Raw genomic sequence first — 27831 nt, 5'->3', positions numbered from 1 at the left:
AGCTGTGAAGGTGAGTGTCTTTCTCTATCTCTCTGGGAAGGGGGGGGGGAGTTGTATGTTAATGGAAGGCTCTCTCGGGTGGGGTGGGGGCAGCGTTTGTTGGTCAATGTCAGGGTCTCTCCATGGGAGGAGGGGGGGGGGGTGTTGGTCGGTGCCAGACTCTCTCCCCTGGGGTGGGGGGGGCTCGATTTTCTTGTTGCCTAGGGCAACACAAAATCAAAATACACCACTGGTTATTAAGGTAAGATAAGATAAGCTTAACCTCCCTGGCGGTATGATTATTTCAGATTTTTGGTGCTGAAAGCGGTACCATTTTTTTGCATGGAAATATGTTTTTTTTTTTTGTAGGGCTGTAATTTTTAGGAATAACTCACTGAAATCTGTCCGAACAAGAGTCTAGTAAACATTCCGGGTAGGATAAAATTTGAAACACTAAATCATAAATTATAATTTAATAAATAATCATAAAAATAATAATATAATAATAATAAATTTAATTTAATAATATAATCGAACCAAAAACTCTTAAATTTGAAATATAGCGCCAAGTTCGCACATCGCTGAGCAAAGTCGCAAAATCGTTTTCACTGTTTGATGACGAATTTCCCCACAAATCATTATCACTCAATTCTGCAAGTGGTTCTGATTTACTATCGCTGTTCTCTAGCTGGTCTAAAACCGCTTTTGACCTAAAGTGACGCTTTTTGGACGCCATGGACATTTCTCAGTTTCCAGGCAATAAGAACAGTAAAAATGCAGGCAGGACACAGGACAAAGCACTCGGGACAAAATGTATGTGAAATGGTTTGATACAGTAATGGAATACTATGTGATTTTAGTGATTTTAGTGAATGTCACTTTTTGTCATTTTTGAATTTCCCGCCGTTCCGTTCCCCGTACGTCCCGACGCTCACAGGGGACGGAACCCAGATGACAGATGCTGTCATCCACCGGATTACATTGTCGGGGACACTGCAGGAGGGACATCGTGGGAGTGCAGGACAAGGTAAGTGATACAGGGATCGTGGAGCAGCGCCGCATGGTATTCCCGAGTGTAGCTCGGGGTTACCGCTTGTGGTACTGAAACCTTACCCCGAGCTACACTCGGGAATACCGCCAGGGAGGTTAAAAGAGATATTAGCTCAAATGTGTCATTTGTGCCCACAAAGAAAATGAATAAAGAGAAAAAAAGAGAAAATAGGAAGAATGTAGACAGAGGAGAGAAACATAAAGGTGGGTGGGAGGGAAAATGGAGGTGGGGGGGAGCCCTGCCCAGGGTGGTGTAGTGCTTTTGGATAAATGTTTTAGGAGTCTTTAAATAAACAGAATATTTTCACGCATTTCTTAATGACCTACTGTATATCATAAAGTATCCACAATGTCATCCTTTCCACCAAAAATACTGAAAGTCTACATTGTTACCATACCAAAACTGGGCAAGGAACCCACACTTCCCCAACATTTTTGTCCTATATCACTGTTAAATATAGATGTGAAAATCTATGAAAAAATTATAGTAACATGCCTTCTAGAAAACCTTCCTAGACTGGTCCAACACTATCAATCAGGGTTTGCTCGTGGTAGACAAACATCAGATTCTACAAGGAGGTTATTGAATGTAATTCATTTTGCTGAGAGAGTTTCTTTTCATAGACACAGATAAGGCATTCGACTGTATTCATTGGTCAAACATATCCCATATACGTACTAAGTTTGGGACATTTACATGCTGTCATTTTGACCGTGTACCTTGTACACCTCTGCTCAAGTCTACACATCTAAAATTTTGATTATAACATTTTTTTTATCTCCAATAGCACCTATCAGGGTTGCCCATTATCACCATCTATCTTTAATTTACTTATTCAGTCCTTAGCTGAGACTATTAGATCCCACCCTGAGATCTCAGGCTTTACCATCCAACAGAGATTGCACAAAATGCAATCTATTTGACCAATCCAACAACTTCTGCACTGAAGGTTCATCAGATTTGGATGCTCTTTAGTTCTTTATCATACTATAAAGTAAATTTTTTCTAAATTCCTAATTCTTAATATAGGATTAGATCAGTCCATAAAGAGCCTGTTGCAATCATCACTTCCCTACACATGAAATGATAGCTGTATTTCCTGTCTATATACTACTTATTGGGAAACTCTCAAAGGAAACGGTGCACCTGAAACATTGTAACCTGTCTTGGTCGGATAACTTGGCCTTCAAAGTGTTATTATTACCCCAAATTCTATATCTCTTCAGAGCCCTTCCTATTTCCCTCCCTCTAAAATATATGTGAGATCTGAACACCGTAAACAAATGCTTTTTATGGAATGATAAATAAGCTTGGACCGCCCATTCACATTGTATCAAACATAGAAAAGACGCAGGCATAGGAACTATAGATATCTTTGATTACTTTATCTCAGTCCACCTTGACCAGCTTAAAAATTGGCTCCAACCTACTCCAGAAATGATGTGGCTTGAAATCAAACAATTGTTGGTTTCTGGAGATAACCTCTATCATTAGCTGTTCATGGACCTCTGAAGACCAACATCTCTGACACCATTACCATCTTCGTTTTAATCCTCCATCATAGCCTGGAGAACTTTATACTCAAGTTTCTTCACTACATATCCCAGTATCTTTGTTTAAACTGATTATACCACATCTTTCTATTAACCTATTGACTCAAAAGGATATCGAGTTGTTTTTCGATCTATATGGGACCACTCTTAAGAGCTATGAGGAAATTTTGAATGAATTTGGCCTATCAACAACAGACTCTTTTAAATACCTGAACATCATTAATTCCTTACACAGCTTCCAGGATATGACAAAGTATATATATTCTGCCACTTGGCAATACTATAGAACCAGTACCCACAACAAAAAAGGCATATCTTTATTATACATCTTACATGATAAACTAATCTTTCACAAATCTTCATCCTTCTTACCGTGGGAAGCAGACCTCTCTGCTCCATGCACTATCATCCAATGGCATTGAGCCCTTTATGCTGTCTGTAAAACCTTGAGTTACATAGAGTACTGGGAACTGATGCAAACAATTGTTTTGCAATGGTACGTTACTCCATTTAGACTTTCCAAATTCAACTCTTTGCAGTACTCACAATGCTGGTGAGAGTTTGAGTCTACAGGCATGCTGATGCATATTTTATTGCATTGTAAACACCTCAATAGTTTCTTGAGGAAAAATTTTCAGCTTACAGTAGAGATTACTGAAATTCTAACACCTTTCCTGGCCTTGGTAATATTAAATCTGGGAATAGACAAGTTCCCCTTGTATTTCCACATATTATTAATATGTATCACCCACAAAATATTAGCTGCTAGAACAATGATTACTAGGCACTGGAAACAGCAGTTAGCACCTAGGCCTTCAAAAACTATTGAGATGGTTAAAACCAATTTTGTATATGAAACATCCATTAGATGAGATATATGCCCACTGTAAAAGCTTGGAAACCTTGGATTTTTAAAATCCTGCTTGCTGCATTTTTGGTGCAGGTTTGGTAAGGTAAAGAAAAAGTAACAAAAACTCCATTAAAATCAATGGAAAATGCAGCAAAAATACATTAAATATGCACCCGTAGTGCATTTTAGGTGCATGTTTGAGTCACATGTCCTATAAAAAAAATGGTAAAAATATGGCAAAAAAGCAGTAAAATCACGGCAAAAATGTGATAAAAATGCAAATGCCATGTTTTTGATTCATTGTGAAAGTAGTCCAACTGGACAGATAAGATTTAATGTCAGACACTATTTCTTTGATCTTTCTACTCTGCAATGTAACCCTGTACTGCAATTTTTAGTTTTGCATAACTTTACATGGATTTTGTATTATTTTCCCCTTCACCATCTGTAGCAGATTGCTGTATTTCACGTACTAGGAGTTGTTTGTAAAAATTGTAAAAAAAAAAGTTGCAGATGACTCTGAACTCCCTCCTTGCTGAACTGAACTTTATCTAAAAGCATAAAAAGCATAGTCTTACATAGTGACCCTGGAATCCCCTAAATATTATTAATATATATATATTTTATACACGTACATATACATTGGTATATGTATAATGACCATTTTAAGCACAATTGTACTATTATGTGCTATGATATTTTGGGGTTTATTTACTAAAGCTGGGGAGTCCAAAATCAGACTCCCTTCTGCATAGAAACCAATCAGCTTCTAACCTCAGCTTGTTCAATGAAGCTTTGGCAATGAAACCTGGAAGCTGATTGGTTTCTATGCAGAAGGGAGTCTGATTTTGGACTCTCCAGCTTTAGTAAATAAACCCCTTTATGTCAAATGTTTTAATGTTTTTACCCACTTAATACAGAATGGATGAGCATTCTCACACATTATTTTTTTTTTCTCATGATTTCTAGGGTCCTTACCAGGATACTTGCTCATAAAGGGTCCTAGTTAAAGCATGTCTTCCATATTCACATTAGATGCAGCTATTTTGAGGGCCTAATCAGGACATGAGCATAACAATGTTTTTAAAAGCCTTGTTTCAGGATTATTTCTTCATAAAATTGCTGGTATAGGGCAGTCAAACATTTCTAATTACAAAAAAAAAACATGTAGGCTTTTCAAGTTGCAAATGCTAATACTTGTTGCTCTCCACCTATTAAAATGAACATAGACCTCCTACACAACAGGTGGTGCTGTAAACTATTAGTATTCCATTTATCTTGCAGACATGGCTCCTTTACGTTTACAGATATTGTCACTTACATAGTTTGTGTAGTTGGTCTAATAAATCAAAATTGTATATTAGATTGACAAACTAGTTTATATTAATCAGAAATATGTTTTTGCAGAACTGTGAGAAACTGGAAAATAATTTTGATGACATCAAACATACGACTCTTGGAGAGCGAGGAGCACTCAGAGAAGCAATGAGGTAAGTCTGGGTTACCAAGGCAACAGTCATCCATGTGGTAAAGCAAAAGTCATTCTTCATTATTGGGGGAACAAATGAGTTCATTGCCACGATTCAGCTCTGTTCTCCAAGGTATTAATTTGTCACTGGATAGGTTTCCCTTGAGGCTCCACTTTGGTTTAAAGCTGCATAAATAATAAGCTTCACTGCGCTGTAAAAAACTAAATGTTTAATTGGTTGCTTGAAATGCTTAGGGTTCCCATGAATTATATTTATTCTAAACTATGAATGAATAGAAATTCTGATATTCCACAAGGAGCATAAATAGCACATACTGAATAATTTAGCTAAGCTTTGTATTTATTAAAAATAAAGGAAACACTTTCATAGAACTTTTCATTATGTGTTTTTAAAAAATATGTGCAAACTTTGTCAAGAGTTTTTAATCCTTCACTATGAAGTGGGTCTTCAATTCGAATAATAGATGTGCAGCCTTGTAGAATCTGTTCTTTTTGGGCCAGGAGTATTAGGACTGAGGCAACCAATTTAGCGTTCAATACTTTTGGACAGGTGCAGTCACTTCTGATGAAAATGCAGAAGCAATTTCCAATGGGTAAAAGTACAAACCTACAACATAGGATTATCCAAAAACTTAATTGTGTTTCAGAAAATGTAATCTATGGAAGAGGACATATGGGTTATAATATCTTAACTTGTCCAATACCCACTTGTTGTTTTTACACTGATCTTTGCTAAAGTTTGTCAATTATTATTATTTTTTTTACCTAAGGGTGGGCTTGGAGTTAGCATAGCTGCTGCTAATTTTGCATAGGGTTGTCATGATTCCTATTTTTTCTGTGTTTCTTGTACATTATGATGAAAGAATTATGAAACTTTGGCTGTTGACCGTTATAGCCTGTGTACATGGGTTTTTGTTTGCTTCAGAACTGCTTTTCTGTCTGTACACATCAATAGGAAAGCAAACAGAGTTTGAAACAGCTTGATGTAGTTTAGAAAGATGTAATTTGCAGGTCAAATGCACCTTTGAAGAGACAGATGAAACTCAGACATATCTTAATTGCAAGCTAAATTCACATGAAAGTATGCTGAATTGTGCCAATCAACATAAACCCTCATATGTAGGTTGTTGCCTGTAGGGAAATTTTGATGCCTTTTGTAGAGTAGCACAGAAATAGGCTCGAAAAAGCCATACTTGAAACATAATGTACCACTCATTTTATAAGTTATTAAACCAAACATTTACTGTATCTAAATAAATTGTATTATTTTTACCTCCAAAATTTTGAAATTATTATTATTAACATAACCACATTTTATTTATTCATTTTTTAGTTTTATTTTTTTTTTTTTAATATTTGCTGGATATGAGTAATAGTTCTGTAGATGTAATTAGTATTTATTGTAGAAAAGGTTCATGGAGGAAAATGTACGAATTTTCAGTTTGTTTAAAGTGATTTTCTTGTTAGAATTAAACTGTACAAAACTATGCCAGCAAAAGCAGAGTGTACATACTTACCTTTCCTGCTTTCAATGTCACCAAATACTACTCATTTCCTAAAGATTCATCCTCTGAAGTTCCTCTTCACAAAAAACAATTGAACACAGAAGGGGCACAGAGGACCAACATTTCTGGACATGTCAGTAACCCAGGGAACTTCTGAGGATGATTCTTCATCAACAAAGCAATGCTAGGCAGTGCAAGCAGCAGAGGATTTAAGTATCTATAATCTTCTGCTGCAAGCAATTCTTCCTGAGTAGTTTTATTTTATGAGAGGTGTAGAATATTTTTGTATTGAAATATAATAATTTAACAATATACTGTAATGACAACAACATATTTACAGGATCTTCTATACCAAAATCAGTTAGTAATATTTTTAAAAATGGATTCAAGATTCCTGTTATCGACTAAACTGAACAGTATTCATACGTAAAAGACTAAACAAAGCATATACAGTATATAGAAATTTTTGATGTATTGCCTTTGTTTGGTCAATAAGTTGCATTTTTCTGCATTATTGAGTCCTACTGATTTCCTTTTACTGAAACTTACAATTAAAGTCGAACCTCCCATTGCAATGGCACACTGGAAATTGGCTATTACCTTTGTTTAAATACTAATGTACATGTTGTGTTAGTTTGTGCTGTTCTCAGCTCTGCTTGCATCCATTAGCCACTCTCAGGTCATCAATTATCAGTAGGAGCCCATTCAGTGACCCAGAAGGTAAGTTTTAAAAGTATGTTGTGTCTTGTGGAATTTATCGAGTATTAGTAATGACTGATTCTATGGGACTGGCTAGTGCAGTTGTTTTGAAAGAGAAATCATTACTAGAAATAGATAACCATTCTTTTTTTTTAGGCTATTTGTGATGAAACTTGCTTCAGTAACTTACAAACTGTGGCAAAAGTATTTGCAGAAAATATTTCCATTAGCTATCTCTTTCAATTTAGAAAAACTGGATCTTATGTATTAAGGCCACCACATAGGATAGTCACCTAGTGAAAATCATACTCTGTTGATAATTGTTCTAATTCATGTCAGCAATGATCACCATTATATTTTACTATTATACTATTAGGAACAAACAAGTTCAATGCGTTCTAAATTTACAAGTCTGTAGTAAATGCTATTTACATACATATGTGCAGATCCCACATAATTACTTGGTGTTCATAACATATAAAGCCATTTATAACTCTGCCCCAAATTACATCAGCAATCTTGTCTCCAAATATCACCCAAACCATACTTTCCGCTCCTCACAAGACCTCCTGCTCTCTAGCTCCCTTGTCTCCTCCTCCCATGCTCGTCTCCAGAGCTTCCCCATCCTCTGGAACTCTCTGCCCCAATTTATCAGACTATCGCCTACTCTGCTCACTTTTAGGCGATCTCTGAAAACCTATCTCTTCAGGGAAGCCTATCCTGCCCTCAGCTAATAATGGAATCTTCTACTCTTCCTATCAGTCCATCCCCCACAGTTACTACCTTTTGTACCACTAGCCCCTCCCTCCTAGATTGTAAGCTCCAAGAAGCATGGCCCTCCTATCCCTCTTGTATTGAACTGTATTGTTGCTATATTGTCTCCCTTTATATTATAAAGCGCTGAGCAAACCGTTGGCGCTATATAAATCCTGTATTCCACATGTGAAAGTGCAAAAAAGAGATAAATAAATAAACTGCACTAGAAAACTCAGCTAATGTCCAATGTATCAGTAAGACCCGTAAGTACCGTCATGGAGGTCACATGATCGGGAATGGTCCCGATCGAAAGAGGAGATCAGGACCTTTCCGTGAGTACCGGAAATGTGTGCTGGGAGCGGGCAGGGCACGTGCTCTCAGCACATATGCTCTTTTTTAATAGAACGCAAATGTGCAGCCGCTCGGCGTCTAGGCCCAAACGCCGGGAGACCGCACATTTGCATTCGGCCGGCATGAAGAGGTTAAAGTGTATTTAAAGTTAACCTTTTTTCTAGTTTTGGATAGAGTAGGGAAGGGTTAGAACACCTGTCAAGTTTATTACTATCTGTTTGTCCATCGGGTGGATTCATCTTCTCTATTGTCCTGGTGATCATTGTCAGCAAGACAGAAAATAATGGGAAACCCTGTATCTTAGATTTGTCACCAGAGCAGGAGATGGTGGGAAGTTTTCCAATAGAAACACCTTTTTTAGGTGCCAACTATCTAAGGGAGGAGTTTCTCTCCCTTTGGGAAGATTTCCTTCAACCTCCAGTTGGAAATTATAAAGAAATCCCACTAATGGGTCCCAGACAGCAAAAAATAAACTGACATAGGTTTTTTTAACCCTACTCTACCTTACTCTGTTAACACCAAAATAGTCAGTGTACACTTTAAAAAAGACATTTTCTCATGGTAAAATAGTCCCTTTATCTTTCTCTGTCTTGGACATTTTGGGCTGACCTGTAAATGGTTTTGAAAGCTTTAATATCTATTACTGTACACTTAGTACTTGTTCTGTTTTTGGTCTTTGCAGGTCAAGAACAAAGGCTCTATGTGGTATATTACTGAAACAGCACTGGTTATCAAGTCAAAAAAGACTCTAAAATGTTTCCAAATGAATTGACATGAAATACATTTTTAGGCAATACAGATTGCAAATGTTTCACTTGATAAATCTTGGACAATGTGTGTAATTTATTAAGCTGTATTTGCTGGTGATTGCAGCCAGATCATAGCAAAATAGTTTTTTCACATGAGCACATATTCAGCTTAGTGAAAAGGCCTCTGAGTCAATGAAAAGAGACTATAAATGAAGGCTAATAAACAATGTTTTGGTCCATTACCTCTGTATGGAATATCAATAAGTATTAATAAAAATAGTATTTATTATTAGCAGTACATGCAGTCAAATGGCTTTCAAATTAAAAGTAAGAATTGTAAGATTATTTAAGGGAACTCCATTAAAGTTTAGTGACTAATGAAATGATCAGCACTTAGTGTAAGAGCAATGCAATGATTGCTATAAGAGAGCACTTTATAGGCATGCAAAATAATTTAAATGTCAAGGAGTTGTTCATTAAATATCTAAACATGACATTTCTGTGTGTGCTATTTTCTGTGCCATCTGAACTTCTTTACTGAAGCGTATTTTGCAATGTACAATAAATAACTGGCAAGCCATATAAAAAAGAAAAGCAGTAGGTAAACAACACAAGGGTGTGAATTTTGTTAACTATTATTATATGAACGATAATAGGAAAAATGATAGTTGAATGTACAGAAACATTTTTGCAGGCTGTTCAGGCAAACGGAACACTGTGTGGACATAATCAAATAGCTATAGAAGCATAGCTGCTGAATTTTAACCATCTCACTGGTTAACCGCTTTCCCGCCACCCTATAGCAGATATACTGCTACAGGGTGGCAGGGGTGCACAAAATCACGTCTATACGTATATACACGTGATTTTGCATTTCCGGCCTCGGCTGTCACTCACCGGGTCCTGGTCGGTGATTACTCATCAGCACCCGGTGATCGCCGAGCATTACCGACGGGGGTAGAGAACTGTGTGTAAAGCTCCTGCACACTGCTATGCATGGCTTTGCATAGCAGAGCCATACAAAGCGGTGTGATTACAGTGAAGCACACACACAGCTTACAGTAAAACAGCACACAGTTAACCTTTTGATTGCCCCACATATCAACCCCTTCCTGCCCAGTATCATTAGTATAATGTCAATGCTTTTTATTAGCAGTGATCACTGTATTGGTGTCACTGGGGATGTCAGTGACACTAAGTCAGTTCCCCCCAGTGTCAGAATTCCCGCTGCAATCCTGCTATGTCACCGATTGCTGCCATTACTAGTAAAAAAAAAAAATCCCAGTATATATACAGCCATTTGTAAATGCTATAACTTTCATGTAAACCAATGAATTTACATATCTTGAGATGTTTTTTTTAGCAAAGACATGTACAGTAGTAGAATACTTTTTGGCCTACATTTAAGATGAAATTAGATTTTTTTTTTTTTTTACATTTTTATTACTGGACATGTTTAATAGCAAAAAGTCAAAAATATTGTTTTTTTTTCCTCAGAATTGTAGGTCTGTTTTTTAATAGTGCAAAAAATAAAAAACGCACAGGTGATCAAATACCACCGAAGTCAAAGTCAATTACAATACCCGCTGCCACCACAGACTCTTAAAAAAAAACTGCTCCGTTCTGGACGCTGGCTTCCTCTGTCTGACGCTGGAATGACAGTTCTTAAATAGTGTAATGATGTCACAAGGGGGCAGGGCCACCCCCTTGTGATGCCATAATGCACTATTATTAGCCAAAGCATTGCACTTGACCTGTGGTCAGGTGCATTGCTTTGGCCAATCACAATGCACTGTCAGGACACAGTGCAGTGTGGGGCGTGACAAGCTAATAGCCTGCCAGACGCCTTTGTCATTCATGTGTTTGTCGAACACATGAGCGGCTAATGTTCGAGATGAATGTTAGTTCGACTTGAACATACAGTCCATCATTAATCCGCTTGTTACCGCTTTTCACAGTGTAAAGGAAAGCAGATATAATGCTACCAAATGGTTTTAATATATGTAATAGCTCCTGATGCTTATCCCAAGTGGTGTACACATTAACAAGTTTTCAAAGACTGGCTCATACCAGAGGATTTACCTAAACGTCACATTCCGGGCAGGCTGTACAATCTTTAGTTCAGATAGACTCATAGATGGAGTCTTTATTACAAAAACTATTTAACAAATACCAAGGAATTAATTACACTTACCCACCACCTGCTGGCAGACTTTTAATTGGGTCCTAATGTCAGGAGGTTGAGGAGGTGGCTCTATCACATGTTATTTGTAACTGGCTCTCACAGCAGTAACATGATTGGGAGCCTTCAAACGGAGACAGAGCTTTGTATGCATTATGGCAGAGAGAAAAAATTAAACCCTAAAACATTCTGGGAGTAGGGGAGTGGGGGTTATATCTGGTTATACACTGCTTTTTATTTGCCATTGTTCAAATTCTTCCATAGGTGGCAAGATAACCCAATCATCTCTGAATAACTGAATTATTTGTCCCCTAAAGTGGAACTTTAGTCAGAGAATTAAGTAATTCTACATCACTTTATGCTGGCCCCCTTTGCTGATATAGCTATGTAAAATATAAAAAATAGGTGCCTATACTGTTCGAAATCCAGTAATACACCATTTCACCCTGCTCTGTACATGCTCAGTTGCTTACTATTTTTCAGCACTGTGCCAAAAATGTAGAGGCTGATCTGCTGACAGCCTAAAGATTTACTGCTGCTCAGGGCTTCAGCAAAATGGCAGCGTCCAACAAGAAAAAAAACAGGAACAATGCTGGATAGAGGCAATTTACAGCACACACTAATTTTGGTAGCAAAATTATTGATGTGGAATGTATGTTCCTTGCTAAAGAACATTATTTGTTTATCAAGTTATGGGTAAAGTTCCTCTTTAATGAATGAGAAAGAAACAAAAATTGTTATGATGCACACTGCTTTAGCAAACTAAATGTAATTCAGTGAGGGCTTACTTCTACTAACAATTTATGAGTTCATGATCACATAATCTAAAATACCCTCTTTACTATTGTATTGTTCTGTTTTTCATAATTTGGTAAAATTGCGTTTTACCGATTTAGTTAGGGGTTTTGCGATTTAGTTTAGTTAATTGTCTGTTTTTTTTGTATTAAAGCAAAGTATTAAATATTGTCACATTAAAACAAAGGCTTAATTTGTACAGACATTTACGCAGTACATCAAATACATTTGTTTTCAACTTTACTTTCAAACTGATTCACTATAAGACATCTTTAATACTTTACCACATTTTGACAGGAGACATCTATACTGAATTGGTTCTACTAAGTTTACAAAAGCTTATGAGCTTATCCAAGCTTACATGGGTTTTCATGTATAATTTGCTAGATAACATAAATAATTTTGTGTTCATGTCAGCATTAAAATTTTTATTTTATGAGATAAGGTAAAATACGATTTTGTTTCCTTTGAGAATATGACCAACTGTGGGGGGATCATAAAGGTTTAAAGAGATTTTCCTTTGCCATACTGTTTCATAAGCTGCCATTCTATATAAAGGACAGCTAAATACTTCAGTCAAACTCATGGGTGCCTACCAAGGATAAAAAGATCTTGTCTAAGCTTCTAAGCTTTTTATAATATAGAAAGAATATTTGCTCAATTAAATTGTTTACCAATATTAAGAAAGAAAGTTAAATGAGTTAGGAGGATATAAATTATTTATGTTTTACATGTAATATTTTTATATGGTTATATTCAATTTAAATATATTATTTAAACATACTTTTGTTTAGTTTATGTAATACATTTGCACATTGTTATTTATATATTACAAATGCAGCTAACATTCATATAACTTTTTTTTATTATTTAAAATGTATGTTTTCTCTCTTTTTTTAATCTATTTTAAAGTTTAACAAAAGGCAAAACTTTTTTTAAGTTTTGGATAGAGTAGAGATGGATTAGAACACCTGTCAGTTTTTTTTATTGCTGGCTGGCTGGCTGTCACTCTTTATTTCTCCTGTTTACCATTATCCATTGAAAGTGAAAGTAAAAGAAAATCCCAAATTTTGGTTTGTCCCCAGAAAAGTAATAGAGGGGAAATCTTTCAATGAGGACACTAGTTCTGGTGGCCTGGGAGTCTCCAAGAGATTCCCTTAATTTGCAGGGATTTCCTGTCATTTCCTGTTTGGCCATGGTTTAGAAAGTGAAGGTAAATCTCCCCAATGGGACAAATATACAAAAATAAACCTTACAGGGGTTATAACCCTCCCTTACTCTATCCAAAATGAAAACAAAGTTTGCCTATAGTTCTAGATTAAGTATTGCACAGTAGAACACATCCATAGGACAAAACACAAAGGAAACAGATTGTGCATGGGGCTATAAAAATAATAAATAACATTATCTGGCATAGCAGAGACTGGTCGATACAACACCGTAACACATTGTTGTCCAGATACATGGGCCTGTGTGGTTATAATTTGGTGAAGTAAAGTGGTATTCACATGTGAACTACACTGATTGCACTATTTTTTAAATTAGAGGTAGTTTAGAATAGGATATTCTGTGGATCTTTTGAAAATGAAACATAGCATGGGCCAGAAGGGTTGGAGTAAGGGAAATATGTGGATTAACCCTTCTGTTGGCCTAGTTATCCTACACTTTTCCATAGACTGTTTACCTCTTCAATCCAGAGTAATTTCACTACACTTCTTATTGATGGCTATGGCCAATATAACACATTACTGAAACTCCTCCACTCCACCCAGTTTTACAGGGGTTATTAATGATGTTAATTTGGAGTGTTTCTATGAATGTATTTTTTACTTATAAAATGCAGCCTTTATTTACAGTGCATCCAGAAGGTATTCACAGTTCTGTTTCCTCCCACACCTGATCAGCTATGAGAGGAAACAGAATTGCCAGTACAGTGAAAGCCAGGAACAGTGTACTAGATCCCTGCCACACCACTCACAGTGTCACCAGACCAGTGCAGGAAGCAGGGGCGGACTGATAACTCATGGGGCCCCCGGGCAATAGGGGATCATAGGGCCCCTGTGTCCTTGCCCAAACTCAAAAAAGTCTATGAAAAAGGTACCAGGAGCATCTCATGGGAGCGCCTACTGACCCTGGGCCCTCGGGCAGTGCCCGAGTTTCCAAATGGTCAGTCCACCGCTGGCAGTAAGCATCGGCGTTCTTATCACTAGCCACATCAATGCAAGTTTTTCCAGAGCCAGTGAGGCCAAGATTAATGTCCTTATAGCTACTATAGTGTCAATAGTGTGAACCCGCAACAGTAACCTGATAATCAAACACTCGCTGACTCGATTTTGGGCCCATGCGGCTAAACTCTAAAAGTCTCACAGATGAGGTATCTCCATACTGGGGAGGACCAGAAAAATGTGTTTTAAGCTGTAATTTTAAATATGCCCCTACTGTGTTTAAGAAATATTCCTATAATTGACATGTTTGTGTAAATGCCACCAGAAGAAAAAGTTTTATTTTGTGTAGAGTTTTGCATGAGTAATTGTCAGTCAAATGATCACAGTGCTAAAAACTGCAAAAATGGCCTGGACAGGAAGGGGATTTAATATACCAGGATTTAAAGTGGTTACAATTATGTAAACTTAGCTTATGTTTGTGAGGAGTCATTATAAAATAGCCACTATGGACCTCCATCTTTGTTTCACATGTCTCTGATCAGCTTGCTCAAATCGTGTCTATCTTTTTAGCAGTCTACTCTCCAAACTAATAGCACTCAATCTACTTATCTGCATGTTAATTGGAAAATTTAGATTTACTTGTTTAGGTAATCTCAGAAGTTGGATTCTCTATTAAAGTGTATGTCAAGCAAAATTCTATTTTTTTTCCTAGTTTTGGATAGAGAGGGAAAGAATTAAAATTCCAGTTGGGTTTGTACTGATGTATGGAGGCCAAATAGAAAGATTACTCCTCATTTCTTGTAAGATAATAGAAACAAGACCAAGCACAACATATAGTAAATAAAATGCAAGCATGAATTTATTGATAAGAACTCTCTGTGGTATTGCATACAGGAGATAAATAAAGCAGGAAAAAACAGGTCCAGCATGTCAGGGAGAATCCTTTCATTCTCTGAGAATTGAGGTCAGGGGAGGCCTGTAACCATCCATGCAGTAGAAGACACAAGCACCTCAATGATGAGTAGCTGCCGGCACTGCCCACTTTAGTGATATCACATTGGTCAGGTGCTTGTACAGACATGTTTCTGGGAATTCTACCTTTCATGTTTTTTTTTATGTGCCCACCATTGTTGGTTCATGATAGGTTAACACATTCAAGATATTCCCCCTTTTTGTGTTTATTTTGTATGCAATGCAACATTGTGAGTGGTCTGGAAGAAACACACTATATTTCTGGCCTGCACAATTCACTTGTTATGGGTTAACTTGCATTCATTTATGTTCCATATACCCCACATTAGGACTCTCACAATGCTACTTGTTTATAGAACTTATAACCACTTCAGCCCCCCTTTCCCCCCTTCCTGACTAGGTAATATTTTGCTATTCCGTACTACTCAACTGGTAATGTAATGCTATACTAAATTTGTATCCTTTTTTCACACAAATAGAGCTTTTTTTTGGTGTTATTTGATCACCACTCGTTTGTTATGTTTTGTGATATAAACAAAAAAAAAAAAAAATTAAATTATATTTTCTAGTTTCTTTCACAAATATCCAATAAACTCAAATTTAGTCATAAATTTGGGCCAAAATGTTATCTGCTACATGTCTTTGGTAACAAAAAATCCCAATGTGTGTATATTCATTGGTTTGTGTGAAACGTATAGTGTCTACAAACTATGGTATATATATTGTAATTTTACGCAGCTTTTTCTTTCTGGCTATACCTATCACATTTCTTGAGGTGCTAAAATGCCTTGTCAGAACAACCCCCCAAAATGACCCCTTTTTGGAAAGTAGACACTCCAAAGAATTTGCTGAGAGGCATGTTGAGTCCATGGAAGAGTTTGTTTTTTGCCACAAATTTTTGGAAAATGACAGGTTTTGTTTTTTTTTTTTTACACAAAGTTGTCGCTTAAATTATATTTGCTCACAAATGCCATCAGTATATGTGGAATAGTACCCCCAAAACACATTATGCTTTGTCTTCCAAGTATGAGATAGCACATGTGAGAGACTTTTTGGCAGCCTAGCCACATACAGGCCCCCAAAATCCAATGACCACCTTCAGGCTTTCAAAGGGCATCTGTTACTTCCTTGCTACCTGTCACAGTTGTGGAGGTCCTAAAATGCCAGGATACACCACCCCAAATTACTCCATTTTGAAAAGTAGACACCCCAAGAAATTTGAGAAGAGGAATACTGAGTATTTTGCAGATACTTTCTGCAAAATACTCACCATGTCACTTAGCACATACATTGGAGTGTCTACTTTCCAAAAAGGGGTCAATTGGGGGGTTACTTCTACTATCCTAGCATTTCAGAACCAACATTAGAAGCTTCTGCCACACATCACCCACTCTTCTAGCAACTGGAAGACCAAGCCTTTTATGACATGAAAAAATGTTTTGGAAAAATATACACTTTTTTGAATTTTAATGCACAAAAACAGAAGATATTGGTCAATTGTTTGATAAAATATAAAATATTATGTTACCTCAAGAACATAGATATCAAACATGACATGCTTTAAAATTGTGCATGCCAGTGCATTGGCAACAAACTGCATAAATTTTTAATATCCGTAGGTGACTTTTTAAAAGCTTTTACAGGTTACCACTTTAGATTTACACAGAAGGTCTAGTGATAAAATTACTGCTCTTGATATGATGTTTGCGGTGATACCTCACATGCATAGTGTAATCTCTGTTTACATACCAACAGGGGACTGATGCTTCCGCTCATCTTTGCTGAGGAGTACAGGGTGGGGGACGTACCTGATGGGAGATTGAAGTAACGAGGTTGGCCTCACTTGTGTCGCTAGCTCTGACCCCACTGGAGTTGGAACAGAGGGAGTCTAGGACCCAGGGGAACAAGAGTGATAGTAGTTGTTGTTTGCAGCTCTTGCAGATAATGGCTCTGGAAGACTGATGATCTTCTGATTCAGGCACAGTACTAACAAGCAGAGCGGGTCTTGTAGATTGCCAGGCGTGCACCAGAGCAAGGCAGGTAGTGAGGGTAAGAGACAGGAGCAGTGTCATGGGAATAGACAGGGTCATCAACAGTCGGGCAGCATGGTACAGAATCAGAAGGAAAGCCAAGGTCAGGAGCAGAGCCGAAATCAGGAACCAGTATCAATCAGGAGAGCAATCAGAGTCAGGTGAGGAACAAGCCGGGTCAGCAACAAAGGAATCACACAGGAACAAGCAGGACACGGGGGAGCTGAAGACCAGTCAGCACTCAATATGGGCAGAGACACTCTTTAAATAGACTGTCTGGCGCCAATCTTCGCCGTGTGTGCACGTGCACGATCGTGCATTTCTGCGCACATGAGCTCATAATTCTTCTCCGGGAATTCCTATGCACATGCGCATTTTCCGATCGCGATTCGTCTTGACGGAAATCCCTTACATTGCCCCCCCTTAGGGGCAGCCTCCGGATGCCCACTAGGGCTTGTTTTTCAGGGTGGAGATGGAGGTAGGCTTGATCTATCCGTGGGGCATGGACATTAGTGGATGGCTCCCAGGAATTATCCTCTCTACCATAACCTTTCCATTTAATGAGAAACTGGGTCTGTCCGCCCCTCTTTCTACAATTCAAGATAGCCTCAATCTCGTATTCTTCATTTCCCTCAACCAGCAGTGGGGCTGGTGCCTCTGGATCTCGATTGGGAAATCCACTTTGAATATGTGGTTTTAGCAAGGAGCAATAGAACACCGGATGACTCTCCATATTAGCAGGTAGTTTTAAGACAAAAGCTACAGGGTTAAATTTTCTCTTGATAGTAAATGGTCCCAGGTATCTTGGACCAAGCTTTCTCAAAGGACAATTCAATTTTAGATTTGCCGTGGATAACCAGACTTTATCCCCTTGTTTCAGTTTTAAGTTGCCCCTTCTCCTTCTGTCAAAAAATCTTCGGAAATAGTTTTTTGCAATATTTCACCGTTCCTCCTGAGGAACTCCATCCTTTCTTGTACTGCCGGGACAGTGGGTTCCACTGGTATTTCCGGAAGGAAGGAGGGGTGATATCCATAGTTGGAGTAAAAGGGGGATTGCTTGGTAGCCGAGTGAATGGAATTATTGTATGCTAACTCTGCTAACGGAAGGAGCGATACCCAGTCATCCTGTGAATATGAGAAGCATCGGAGGTATTGTTCCAGAGTTTGGTTCGTTCTCTCCGTCTGTCCATTGTTTGTAGGTGATATGCAGAGGAGAATCGAGGAGAGGAGTAATTCGATCTTTAATGCCTCACACAGAGCTTTCCAGAACTTGGATGTAAATTGTACTCCTCGATCAGATACAATATTGATAGGAATGCCATGCAATCTTACTATCTCTTTGATGAAGGCAGAAGCAGTTTCCATGGCGGAAGGAGTCCCTTTCAAGGGAGTCATCTTTGTGAATGAAGTGAGTCATCTTTGATAGGCGGTCAACTACTACAAAATTAGTGGTGAATCCCTCCGATGGGGGAAGTTCCACAAAAAAATCCATGGAGATCATATTCCAAGGTTTTTTCGGTGTGGGCAAAGATTCCAACAGGCCCCATGTCTTGGCTTTGTCAGATTTGTTTCTAAGGCAAACTGCACAAGATTTCACATAGTTCTGGCAATCTTTCATTGAGTTTGGCCACCAAAAGGAACGAGAGACCAAATTTGAGGTCTTGTGGATCACCCCTTAGTGGGTCACTCAAAGTTCCTTTGCAAATCTTGCACCAAGTAAAACAAGGCAGATACTGATTGACAAATGTCCCCCAATGTGGAGGCCTCCCTTTCAGACTCCATCATTGGCTGACTGGTACTGTCATGTACCTGATGGGAGACTGAAATGACGAGGTCAGCCTCACTTGTGTCACTAGCCCTGACCCCACTGGAGCAATCAGAGTCAGGTGAGGAACAAGCCGGGTCAGCAACAAAGGAATCACACAGGAACACGGAGGAGCTGAAGACCAGTCAGCACTCAACATGGGCAGAGACACTCTTTAAATAGGCCGTCTGGTGCCAATCTTTGCCGTGCTTGTGCACGTGCGCATGTGTGTGCGTGATCGCACAACCGATAATTCTTCTCCGGGAATTCCTATGCACATGCGCATTTCCAATCGCGTTTCGTCTTGACGGAAATCCCTTACATCTTTTCTGAGAAATCTGGGGTCTATTAGACTCCAGATCTCTCTTCTGCCCTTAAAGCATATGATCACACCAAGATCAGTGTGATCAGATTCTTTCTCAATTTTAAAATGGCGCTGTTTATATCCAGCTAAAGCAAAATGATGAAATGATCATTGTTTCTGATTTCTTAGACCATAGAGATGATTGGAGCCATTCTGGTCTCTTATCAGCTTTATGGCCAGCCGGTGGAACTGCCAGCTGCATTCTCAAGTTCCCCGGTGGGATGAGAGAACTTGAAAAAGCTGTGGAAGGCATCGGGAACGGGGGATGTCCCTTCCTGCTGCTTGTAAAAGTGATAGAATGGCTAATTAGTTGCTTGGATTGCTTTTACATGAAAGCCAACTGCCAACTAAAAAAATTATACCAGGTTGATGCCTATAGCTTCAGCCATCATCTTGGTATAACCACTCAAAATCCAGCCACGTATCAGTATGTTGCTGGTCCTTGTTGGGCATGTATGTAACCTCAGAGAATATGGGCAAATGATGAATTGGGAATGTGGACCAATATGACCACAAATTATTCTTTTTTGTAATGCCCATGTTGAGGGTTATGCCCAAAAAAGTTTTATATTCGGAAACCGTGATAGGTTTCCATGCAAATTGTCTGCCAAGAACTGAATTTGGGTGGGCTGCAATTTATTGCAGTGCGTATAAATTGCTTTGGCCAACAATCAATTGCTACAAATCAGCCGAGGGGCTAAACACTAGTGCTGGCAGTGAACGGGGCTGATCCTGCTAACACTGTGCTTTTGGGGACATAATACTAGGGAGGCACTAGTATAGTTCTGTTTGTGATCATAATATTGATCTGTACAAACACTATACTAGTAATGGCGATGTATGATTAGCCCATGTACCATGTGAGAACTGTGGGCTAATCACAAATCCCCAGGAACAGAAGAAGAGAAGCAAATGTGTTATGAATCAGATTGATTAATAATAGCTTTGCTAGAATTGTGATCATGATCACTGGGTCCCAGTTACTGGGATCTGCTTTCTGCTGTGTCCAGTGGACATAGCATTCGAGGCGGCGCGCAGTGTGCCATAATGGGCGCGCGGCACCCACCTGTGTTAGTAGAGCCAGAGCAACATACTGGTACGTCGCTGTCTGTTTACGGATTTCAGGCATGATCATCTGCCCTCATGCCTATTTTCGCTGTGATTTGACACAGCCGGAGTTCATCAACAGATCCTGGCCAATGATTCATGGCCAATACCTGCTGATAAGCTATGTCGAATCACAGCCTAGAGCCCTGTGTTGATTAACACAGGGTTCTGAACAGAGGAAATGATTTATTTGTTTCTTTTCCCTGATAAGGAGGGAAAAGAAACAAATTGATGTGTAGTAAAAAGCAGCACACATTAACACTTGAAAGGCACACATTTAACCCTTTAATTACCCCTAGATGTTAACCCCTTCCTCGTCAGTGTCATTAGTACAGTAACAGTGTTATATTATTAGCACTGATCATTGTATTAGTGTCACTGGTGATGTCAGTGAGAGTTAGTTCCTCCCAGTGTCAGCTAGTGTCAGATTGTCCTACTATAAGTCAATGATCGCCACCGTTACTAGTATAAAAAAAAACATACAAATTCCAGTATATATTCCATAGTTTGTTGGCATTATAAATTTCAGCAAATCAATTAATATACACTTATTGGGATTTATTTTTTTACCAGACGTAGCAAAATACATTTTGGCCTGAATTTATGAAGACATTAGATTTTTAAAAATGTTTTTACTGGATGTCTTATAGCAGAAAGTAGAAAATATTTTTTTTTTAAATTTTTGGTCTTTTTTCATTTATATAATAAAAAATTAAAAACCCAGTGGTGATAAAATACCAACAAAATCTCTATTTGTGTGAAAAAAATTATCTAAATTTAATTTGAGTACAGTGTTGACCATGCAATTGCCAGTAGTAGTGCAGTGCCGAATAGCAAAATAGAACCTGGTCATGAAGGGGGTAAAATCTTCCAGAGCTCAAGTGGGTTATCTGTAAACTTGCAGTTGGTTCTACTACTGTTGTAGCTTTCAGGTGCTGTGGTTGATCCTCTTTTCATCTAGCACCGTCTCTGATAACTTTAAAAGGATACAGGTAATCCCAGATAGTAGGCTGATGAAAAAGAGGATTCCTGGAAATGCTTTCCTGCAAGCTCCTGACTGATTTGTTGTCCAGTGTGCGAACCAGCCTAACAGCAGCTGGCAGCTGCTCTATCCTTGAGGAGCTTGTGTCTTCTACTGCATGGATGATTACATGACTCATCTGAGCTCAGTTCCCAGAGACTGAGAGGATGTTTCCTGACATGCTGTACCTGTTTTATGCACTATCTACCCCCCCCCCCCCATGTGAGTGCAATACCAAAGAGATTTTTTATTAATAAATTCATAGTTTTATTTTATTCACTACATTAAATAAAATACATTAAGGGTCTTTCTTTTTGTAGTTGTTCTTGTTTTTTTTTTCTCTTCCTAGCTACCTGGTGTCCCTGCTCAGCTGACCATGCTGCATTATATTGCCTCTTGGACTCTAGGTGATGACTGGTGCTAGGAGTTACCTGTGTCCTGGTAATCCCAATATTTTAAGGGTTATTTAAGGGTTATTTTAAGGGTTATTTTAAGGGTTAAACTATACCTGAACTCCAGGCAGCCTCAGAAATTACTGCAGTTAATCTTATAATTCCTTCTTTTAGGGATTGCACAGAACTTTTAATACAGTGCCCCCTCCCTTCTGCATAATAACACTTGCAGTATGTTCCCCCAAAGAAACTATTGGAGTGCCATAACTTCTCCTGTTCTCCTGTTCCCCTGACTCTCCCTGCTTTCTTATCCCAGTGAAAATTACCACGCTGCCATGAACAACACCCACTTGCTCATTCAACTACAGCATATAAAATCATCACATTATACAAGGATATTATTGGAAACAGAGAAAACTTGCACAGTGCCTTCCAAATACTGCCCAAATCACTTGATTGACAAAAGATTACCAAATCATAGTTGCATTTACTATACTTGGGAAATGTGAGTCATGTACATTGGATCAAATCAAGTTATAAGAACATTTTTTGCTCTCTCTTGGATGGGGAGGCATTGTAGAAAGTGATTAAAATAATTCCTGGAATCCAGCTTTAATCCCCTTACTATACCATGCTGCATAGCAACACAGCCTGGAAACTCTTGGAATCCCATCATTTTCAATATGCCTGCTCAGTTACTGACATGCGTCCAAATGGCTTTTTATTGGCTGGCAAGCATTAAAGAATGGACATGTGCCCAGAAATAACTATATTCATGTTTAACTCTTTCCTAATTATTTTAGGTATTCCATTTAAAAAATATATATATATAGGCTAATTAAACATTTCAGCTATTCTATTTAATTTCCTGACCTTAAAGTATAACTAAAGGCAAAACATTTTTTTAAGTTTTGGATAGAGAGTTTTTATTGCTGTCTGTGCCCCCAAGATTCTATTTGTCCTGTTTACCATTGTCATTGAAAGTGAAAGAAAATCCCAATTGTGGGTTGCCCTCAGAAAAGTAAGAGAGGGGAAATCTTACAATGGGAACACTAGTTTTGGTGACCCGGGGGTCCTCAATGAATTCCCTAATTTGCAAGGATTTCCTCTCACTTCCTGTTTGTCTATGGGACAGGAAATTAAGGAAAATATCCACAATGGGACACAGATTGTGAAAAAAATCTGACAGGCGTTATAACCCTCCCTTGCATTACCCAAAATGAAATAAAATGTTTTGCCTATAGTTCTACTTTAAGACATCATAAAACATGTAATCATTGAATGGGTAGTAAATCAGAACATATCTTTTAAAGAATCACTAAACTGTAACTAAATGTATTCACTTATTCCCTTTCCCCCTCCCCATATAAGGGGGTTAGTTAGCAAAAAAAGCCTAAAAATCCAAAAAGTCCAATCTATCAATCAGATTTCAAAAGTCCACATAAATGTTACATTTACGGACCAATTTTTTTATTGGCTAGTAAGTGCAATAATAATACAAAACAGTGTACATTTGGATATTTAAAATGATATGATGGGGGGGCGCATGCGCGGCCGGCTACGCGATGGAAGCGTATTGAGACCCGCTCCGTCCACCCGCCAGCAGTAAACCGGCACTCACCGGCTCCGGGGGTAATAAATCACCCCATGATCTTCCGGACACCTGCCCGCACTTCAGCAGCCATGCCCCGCAGGAGGAGAGCCCCGGATAACCCCGGGAAACTCACTCGTTTCTTCCCTGCCCTGGGAATCCAAGATGGCGCCCGCAGCAGCAATAGGAGAGGAGACAGCAGACACGAGGAGGAGGAGGACTGCAGAGCCCAGCACAGGGACCCGAGGCTTCAGGCATCGCTATATCCAGGGGACCCTGGTGAGTTGTCACCCCCCTAGTCCCCTACGACTAGCAGCCCTGCAAAATCCAGACCCCGTCTGGACCAGGACCAGGACTCTCCCTGTCAAGCCATAAATTGCCTGCCTCCATCCCCTACTATAGACCTCCCTGACATAGGGGCATTCCCTGCCACCGACCAACCGCTCACAGAGGTGACAATGAGGAACATGCTGACGTCCCTGCGCCAATCCCTCCAAAACGACATATTTACATCTATAAACCAAATCTCTAACGCAGTACAGCTCCAAGAACGCAGAATAGGCCACATTGAAAACAGCTTGGGTGACATAATAACGGCCCACAACGATTTGATTGACGCACATGCGGATCACTCGTCTGACATCGAACAAATTAACTTAAAATTAGCTGACTTGGAAGATCGCTCGCGACGCAACAACATTAAAATTAGAGGGATCCCTGAATCAGTAACGAGCGAGAATCTACTTCCATTCATACAACAATACATCAAACTACTCCTCCCATCGCTCCCGGACATAGAGCTCGCGATTGACCGAGCCCACAGGTTACCCAAGCCAGCATTTTTATCAGCTTCAATCCCCAGAGATGTACTAATCAGAGTGCATTTCTACCATGTTAAGGAAAGAATAATGCAAGCAGTCAGAAGCATGCCTCCTCTCCCACCATCTCACGCAAACCTCCGCCTATATGCGGACCTGTCCAAAGCCACGCTCCTCAATAGGAAAAAATTGATTCCCATCACCAAGGCCCTAAGGAATCATGGTATACCATACCAATGGGGTTTCCCAACCAAACTAATAGTGCGGCGACAAGGCAGAATATTCACAGTCCAAAACCTGGAAACAGGCATTGATCTGCTTAAAACCTGGAACATTCTTCCTACAGATACACAGGATAATACTCCTAATTCTGTCCAACACATGGAAGCAACCTGAGCGATCACATGACACATTCCAGATGCAGACACCTGTCCTACCCCCTAAGGGGCCTATGATTAATGTCCAAATGTCTGGCGATCGGCCCTCATTTGAAAATGACTGTTCTACATATTTTTGTTTGGCATGACCCTCTCCGTGGTCACAGCCCATCTATACCCCCCAATTCTAAAGTAGCGATGTTGGCTACTTGGCCTACCTGCTTTTTCTGCAGAACTATTTTTATTACCTTGTTTGTCTCCACTTCCCCTTTTCTACGGCACCATCGACTACTCTTCCTTACTTCTACACTCGCATTCTTAGAATCTACAAGGAACCACAGTTCCATAGCCGCTATTCGAGTCATACTGTTATCGCAAGTATACTACAAACTCTCATTCCTGGGAAATTACCGAATCTTAATCTTCCTAAACAACATCCCGACGCTATACTTTCAACGCATAAATGCTTACAAATGATTAATATAACATCTCTCAACGTCAGAGGCCTAAACTCCCCTTTTAAGAGATCACTACTCCTTAAAGAATCCCGGAAATCTCAAGCTGACATTTTCTTCCTACAGGAAACCCATTTTGCTACTGAAAAAGTACCCAAGCTACACCTTCACCACTTCTCACAAGTATTTATGTCAACCAACACCAAGAAGAAAAATGGAGTCATCACAGCCGTTAGCGATTCCCTCCCTTTCCGCATTATTTCACAAACAGTTGACCCACTTGGACGTTTTCACATCCTTATCTGTCAGATTAATGACATACCTCACACATTGGTAAATGTCTATGGCCTGAACACCAACCAATTACAATTTTATCGGAAACTCTACAAAACTATCTCTTCCCAGAAACAAGGCAGACTCATAATTGGTGGAGATCTCAACGTTATGAGCAACCCACTGGTTGATTCTTCTTCTAAGAAACATCCTACTAAATACTCCTTCAATCAATTTCTACATGACCACGACTTATATGACATTTGGAGATGCCACCATGGCTCCGAGAGAGACTACACTTACTACTCCCATGCACACCTTTCCTACTCAAGGATAGATATGTTTATCACCGATAAATGGACACTGCAACAAGCGACCTCATCGAACATTGGCATAATTTCTTGGTCAGATCATGCTCCAATCAGCTTATCCTTAGATGATGATAGACGCTCGGCACTTCCTCCGATCTGGAGACTTAATTCGTCACTCCTAAAATTCCCGGATAACCAGAAGCATATTTCAGCAGCTCACAATCTATTTTTTGATACCAACACCACTCCGGACATCTCAATCACCACACTCTGGCAAACATATAAGGCCTACATGAGAGGTATCCTCATACAATTAAACTCGCGTATAAAAAAACAGCGCTCCCAACAAATTGACCAACTCTTAACTTCCATTAAACTTAATGAAGAACTCAACAAAATTAACCCCAACTCCTCCACTTCTGCGACCCTAACCCAAGAAAGAAACAAACTGCGCAACCTTTTACTCCACTCATACGATACCAATCTCCAAAAAACGAAGACTAAATTTTATGCATTAGGAAATAAAGTAAGTTCCCTTCTTGCTAAGACCATTAAACAAAAATGACTTAAGACCAAAATTTCTATGCTACAACACCCAACCACGCGCTCACCTCTTACGAACCCGCAAGATATAGCCAATGCTTTCGCAACATACTATCAAAAGCTCTATAATATAAAAGACGACCTTAATACCACTCAACCCACGACCTCCACCATTGAAAGTTTCCTGCATAACTCCAATCTCGCCCATATCACCCCCTCACAACTTGAATCTCTATCGGCGCCATTCTCATTTGCAGAAATTGAAAAAATTATTTCTACTTTACCCTTAAACAAATCGCCAGGAAATGATGGATTCACTAATGAATTCTACAAAACATTTGCACCCGACCTTACGCCGCACTTATCTGCCCTTTATAATCACGCTGCATCTAACGGTAAATTCCCTTCTGACATGTTGCAGTCAATAATTACCACTATCCCGAAACCGGGTAAGGACCCGCAACTCACTCAAAATTACAGGCCGATCTCGTTAATCAACACAGACATTAAAATATACGACAAATTAATTGCCCAAAGACTGCTCCCTTATCTGCCTAAACTGATACACCCAGATCAAGTTGGTTTTATACCCGGTAGACAGGCCCCTGATGCTACCAGACGAATAATATCTCTTCTGCACCACCTAGAAACTGATAGATGTCCCTCTCTCCTTTTGTCACTAGATGCAGAAAAGGCTTTCGACAGGATTCACTGGCAATTCATGACACTTACACTACAAAAATTTGGCCTTACTGGTTGGATACTATCGGCGATTCTCGCCCTTTACTCCCACCCATCTGCCAGAGTCTTAACTAACGGCACACTCTCACAACCCTTCTCCATATCCAATGGAACCAGACAAGGGTGCCCCTTATCCCCCTTAATCTTTGCCTTACTAAAAGAACCACTAGCAACCAAGCTCAGAAACGACCCAAAGTTCACAGGAGTCGATTACCAATCTACTGAACACAAAATTAGTCTCTTCGCAGATGACATCATACTGACAGTCACGAATCCATATAAATCTCTTCAGACGATACGTACATTATTAGTGATTATTCTGCGGTTTCATACTATAAACTTAATGAACCTAAATCATCAATATTAAATCTATTCACACCACCTATAACCCAAGAATTACTCTCTAAACAGTTCCCCTTTACTTGGGAAAACTACAGCATCCCATATTTGGGAATTAAACTCACTGCTAACACTAGCCAACTCTACACAGTTAATTACAGACCGCTCCTCGAATCTATCCCACAAGATCTCAAAAGCCTTCGCACTTCTACCCTATCGACGTTAGGTAGAATGGCGACCCTAAAAATGTGTATACTTCCTAAAATACTTTACGTCATTCGAACACTACCTATCCCAGTCCCCTACTCTTTTTTCACCAAACTCCAGGCGATTCTAAATAAATTCTTATGGAACTTAAAAAAGCCTAGATGCACTACGAATCCACTAATACGCCCTACCTCCAGAGGGGGAGCAGGCCTTCCACACGTGAAATCCTACTACCAAGCTGTCCTACTGGACCAGCTCTTCTTCTGGTGGCACCCTTCCCCTGAGAAAATATTGACCACAATGGAAACATCTTTGTACCACCCACACGTCTTAACAGACACGTTGTTCCTACCCCGCACCGC

At 39.2% G+C, this 27831-nt stretch overlaps 1 protein-coding gene and 1 long non-coding RNA gene across 2 annotated transcripts in view; one reads left to right on the top strand and one right to left on the bottom strand.

Moving 5' to 3' along the window:
• DPYD (dihydropyrimidine dehydrogenase) overlaps positions 1–27831 on the top strand; it is a 1720296-nt gene that overhangs the window by 262411 nt on the left and 1430054 nt on the right. The window contains exon 3 of the mRNA XM_089677280.1: positions 4841–4923. Coding sequence (XP_089533406.1) covers positions 4841–4923 — 83 coding nt within the window. The remainder of the gene's footprint in view (positions 1–4840; positions 4924–27831) is intronic.
• Positions 1–27831, bottom strand: part of LOC149462189 (uncharacterized) — a 352283-nt gene that overhangs the window by 300718 nt on the left and 23734 nt on the right. The gene's annotated exons all lie outside the window — the stretch shown is intronic.

This window comes from Staurois parvus, unplaced genomic scaffold, assembly GCF_062004578.1.
Source record: "Staurois parvus isolate SC_StPar_1 unplaced genomic scaffold, SC_StPar_1.0 ptg000183l, whole genome shotgun sequence".
NCBI classification, from domain to species: Eukaryota; Metazoa; Chordata; class Amphibia; order Anura; family Ranidae; genus Staurois; species Staurois parvus.
This window is presented reverse-complemented; position numbering and strand designations above follow the sequence as displayed.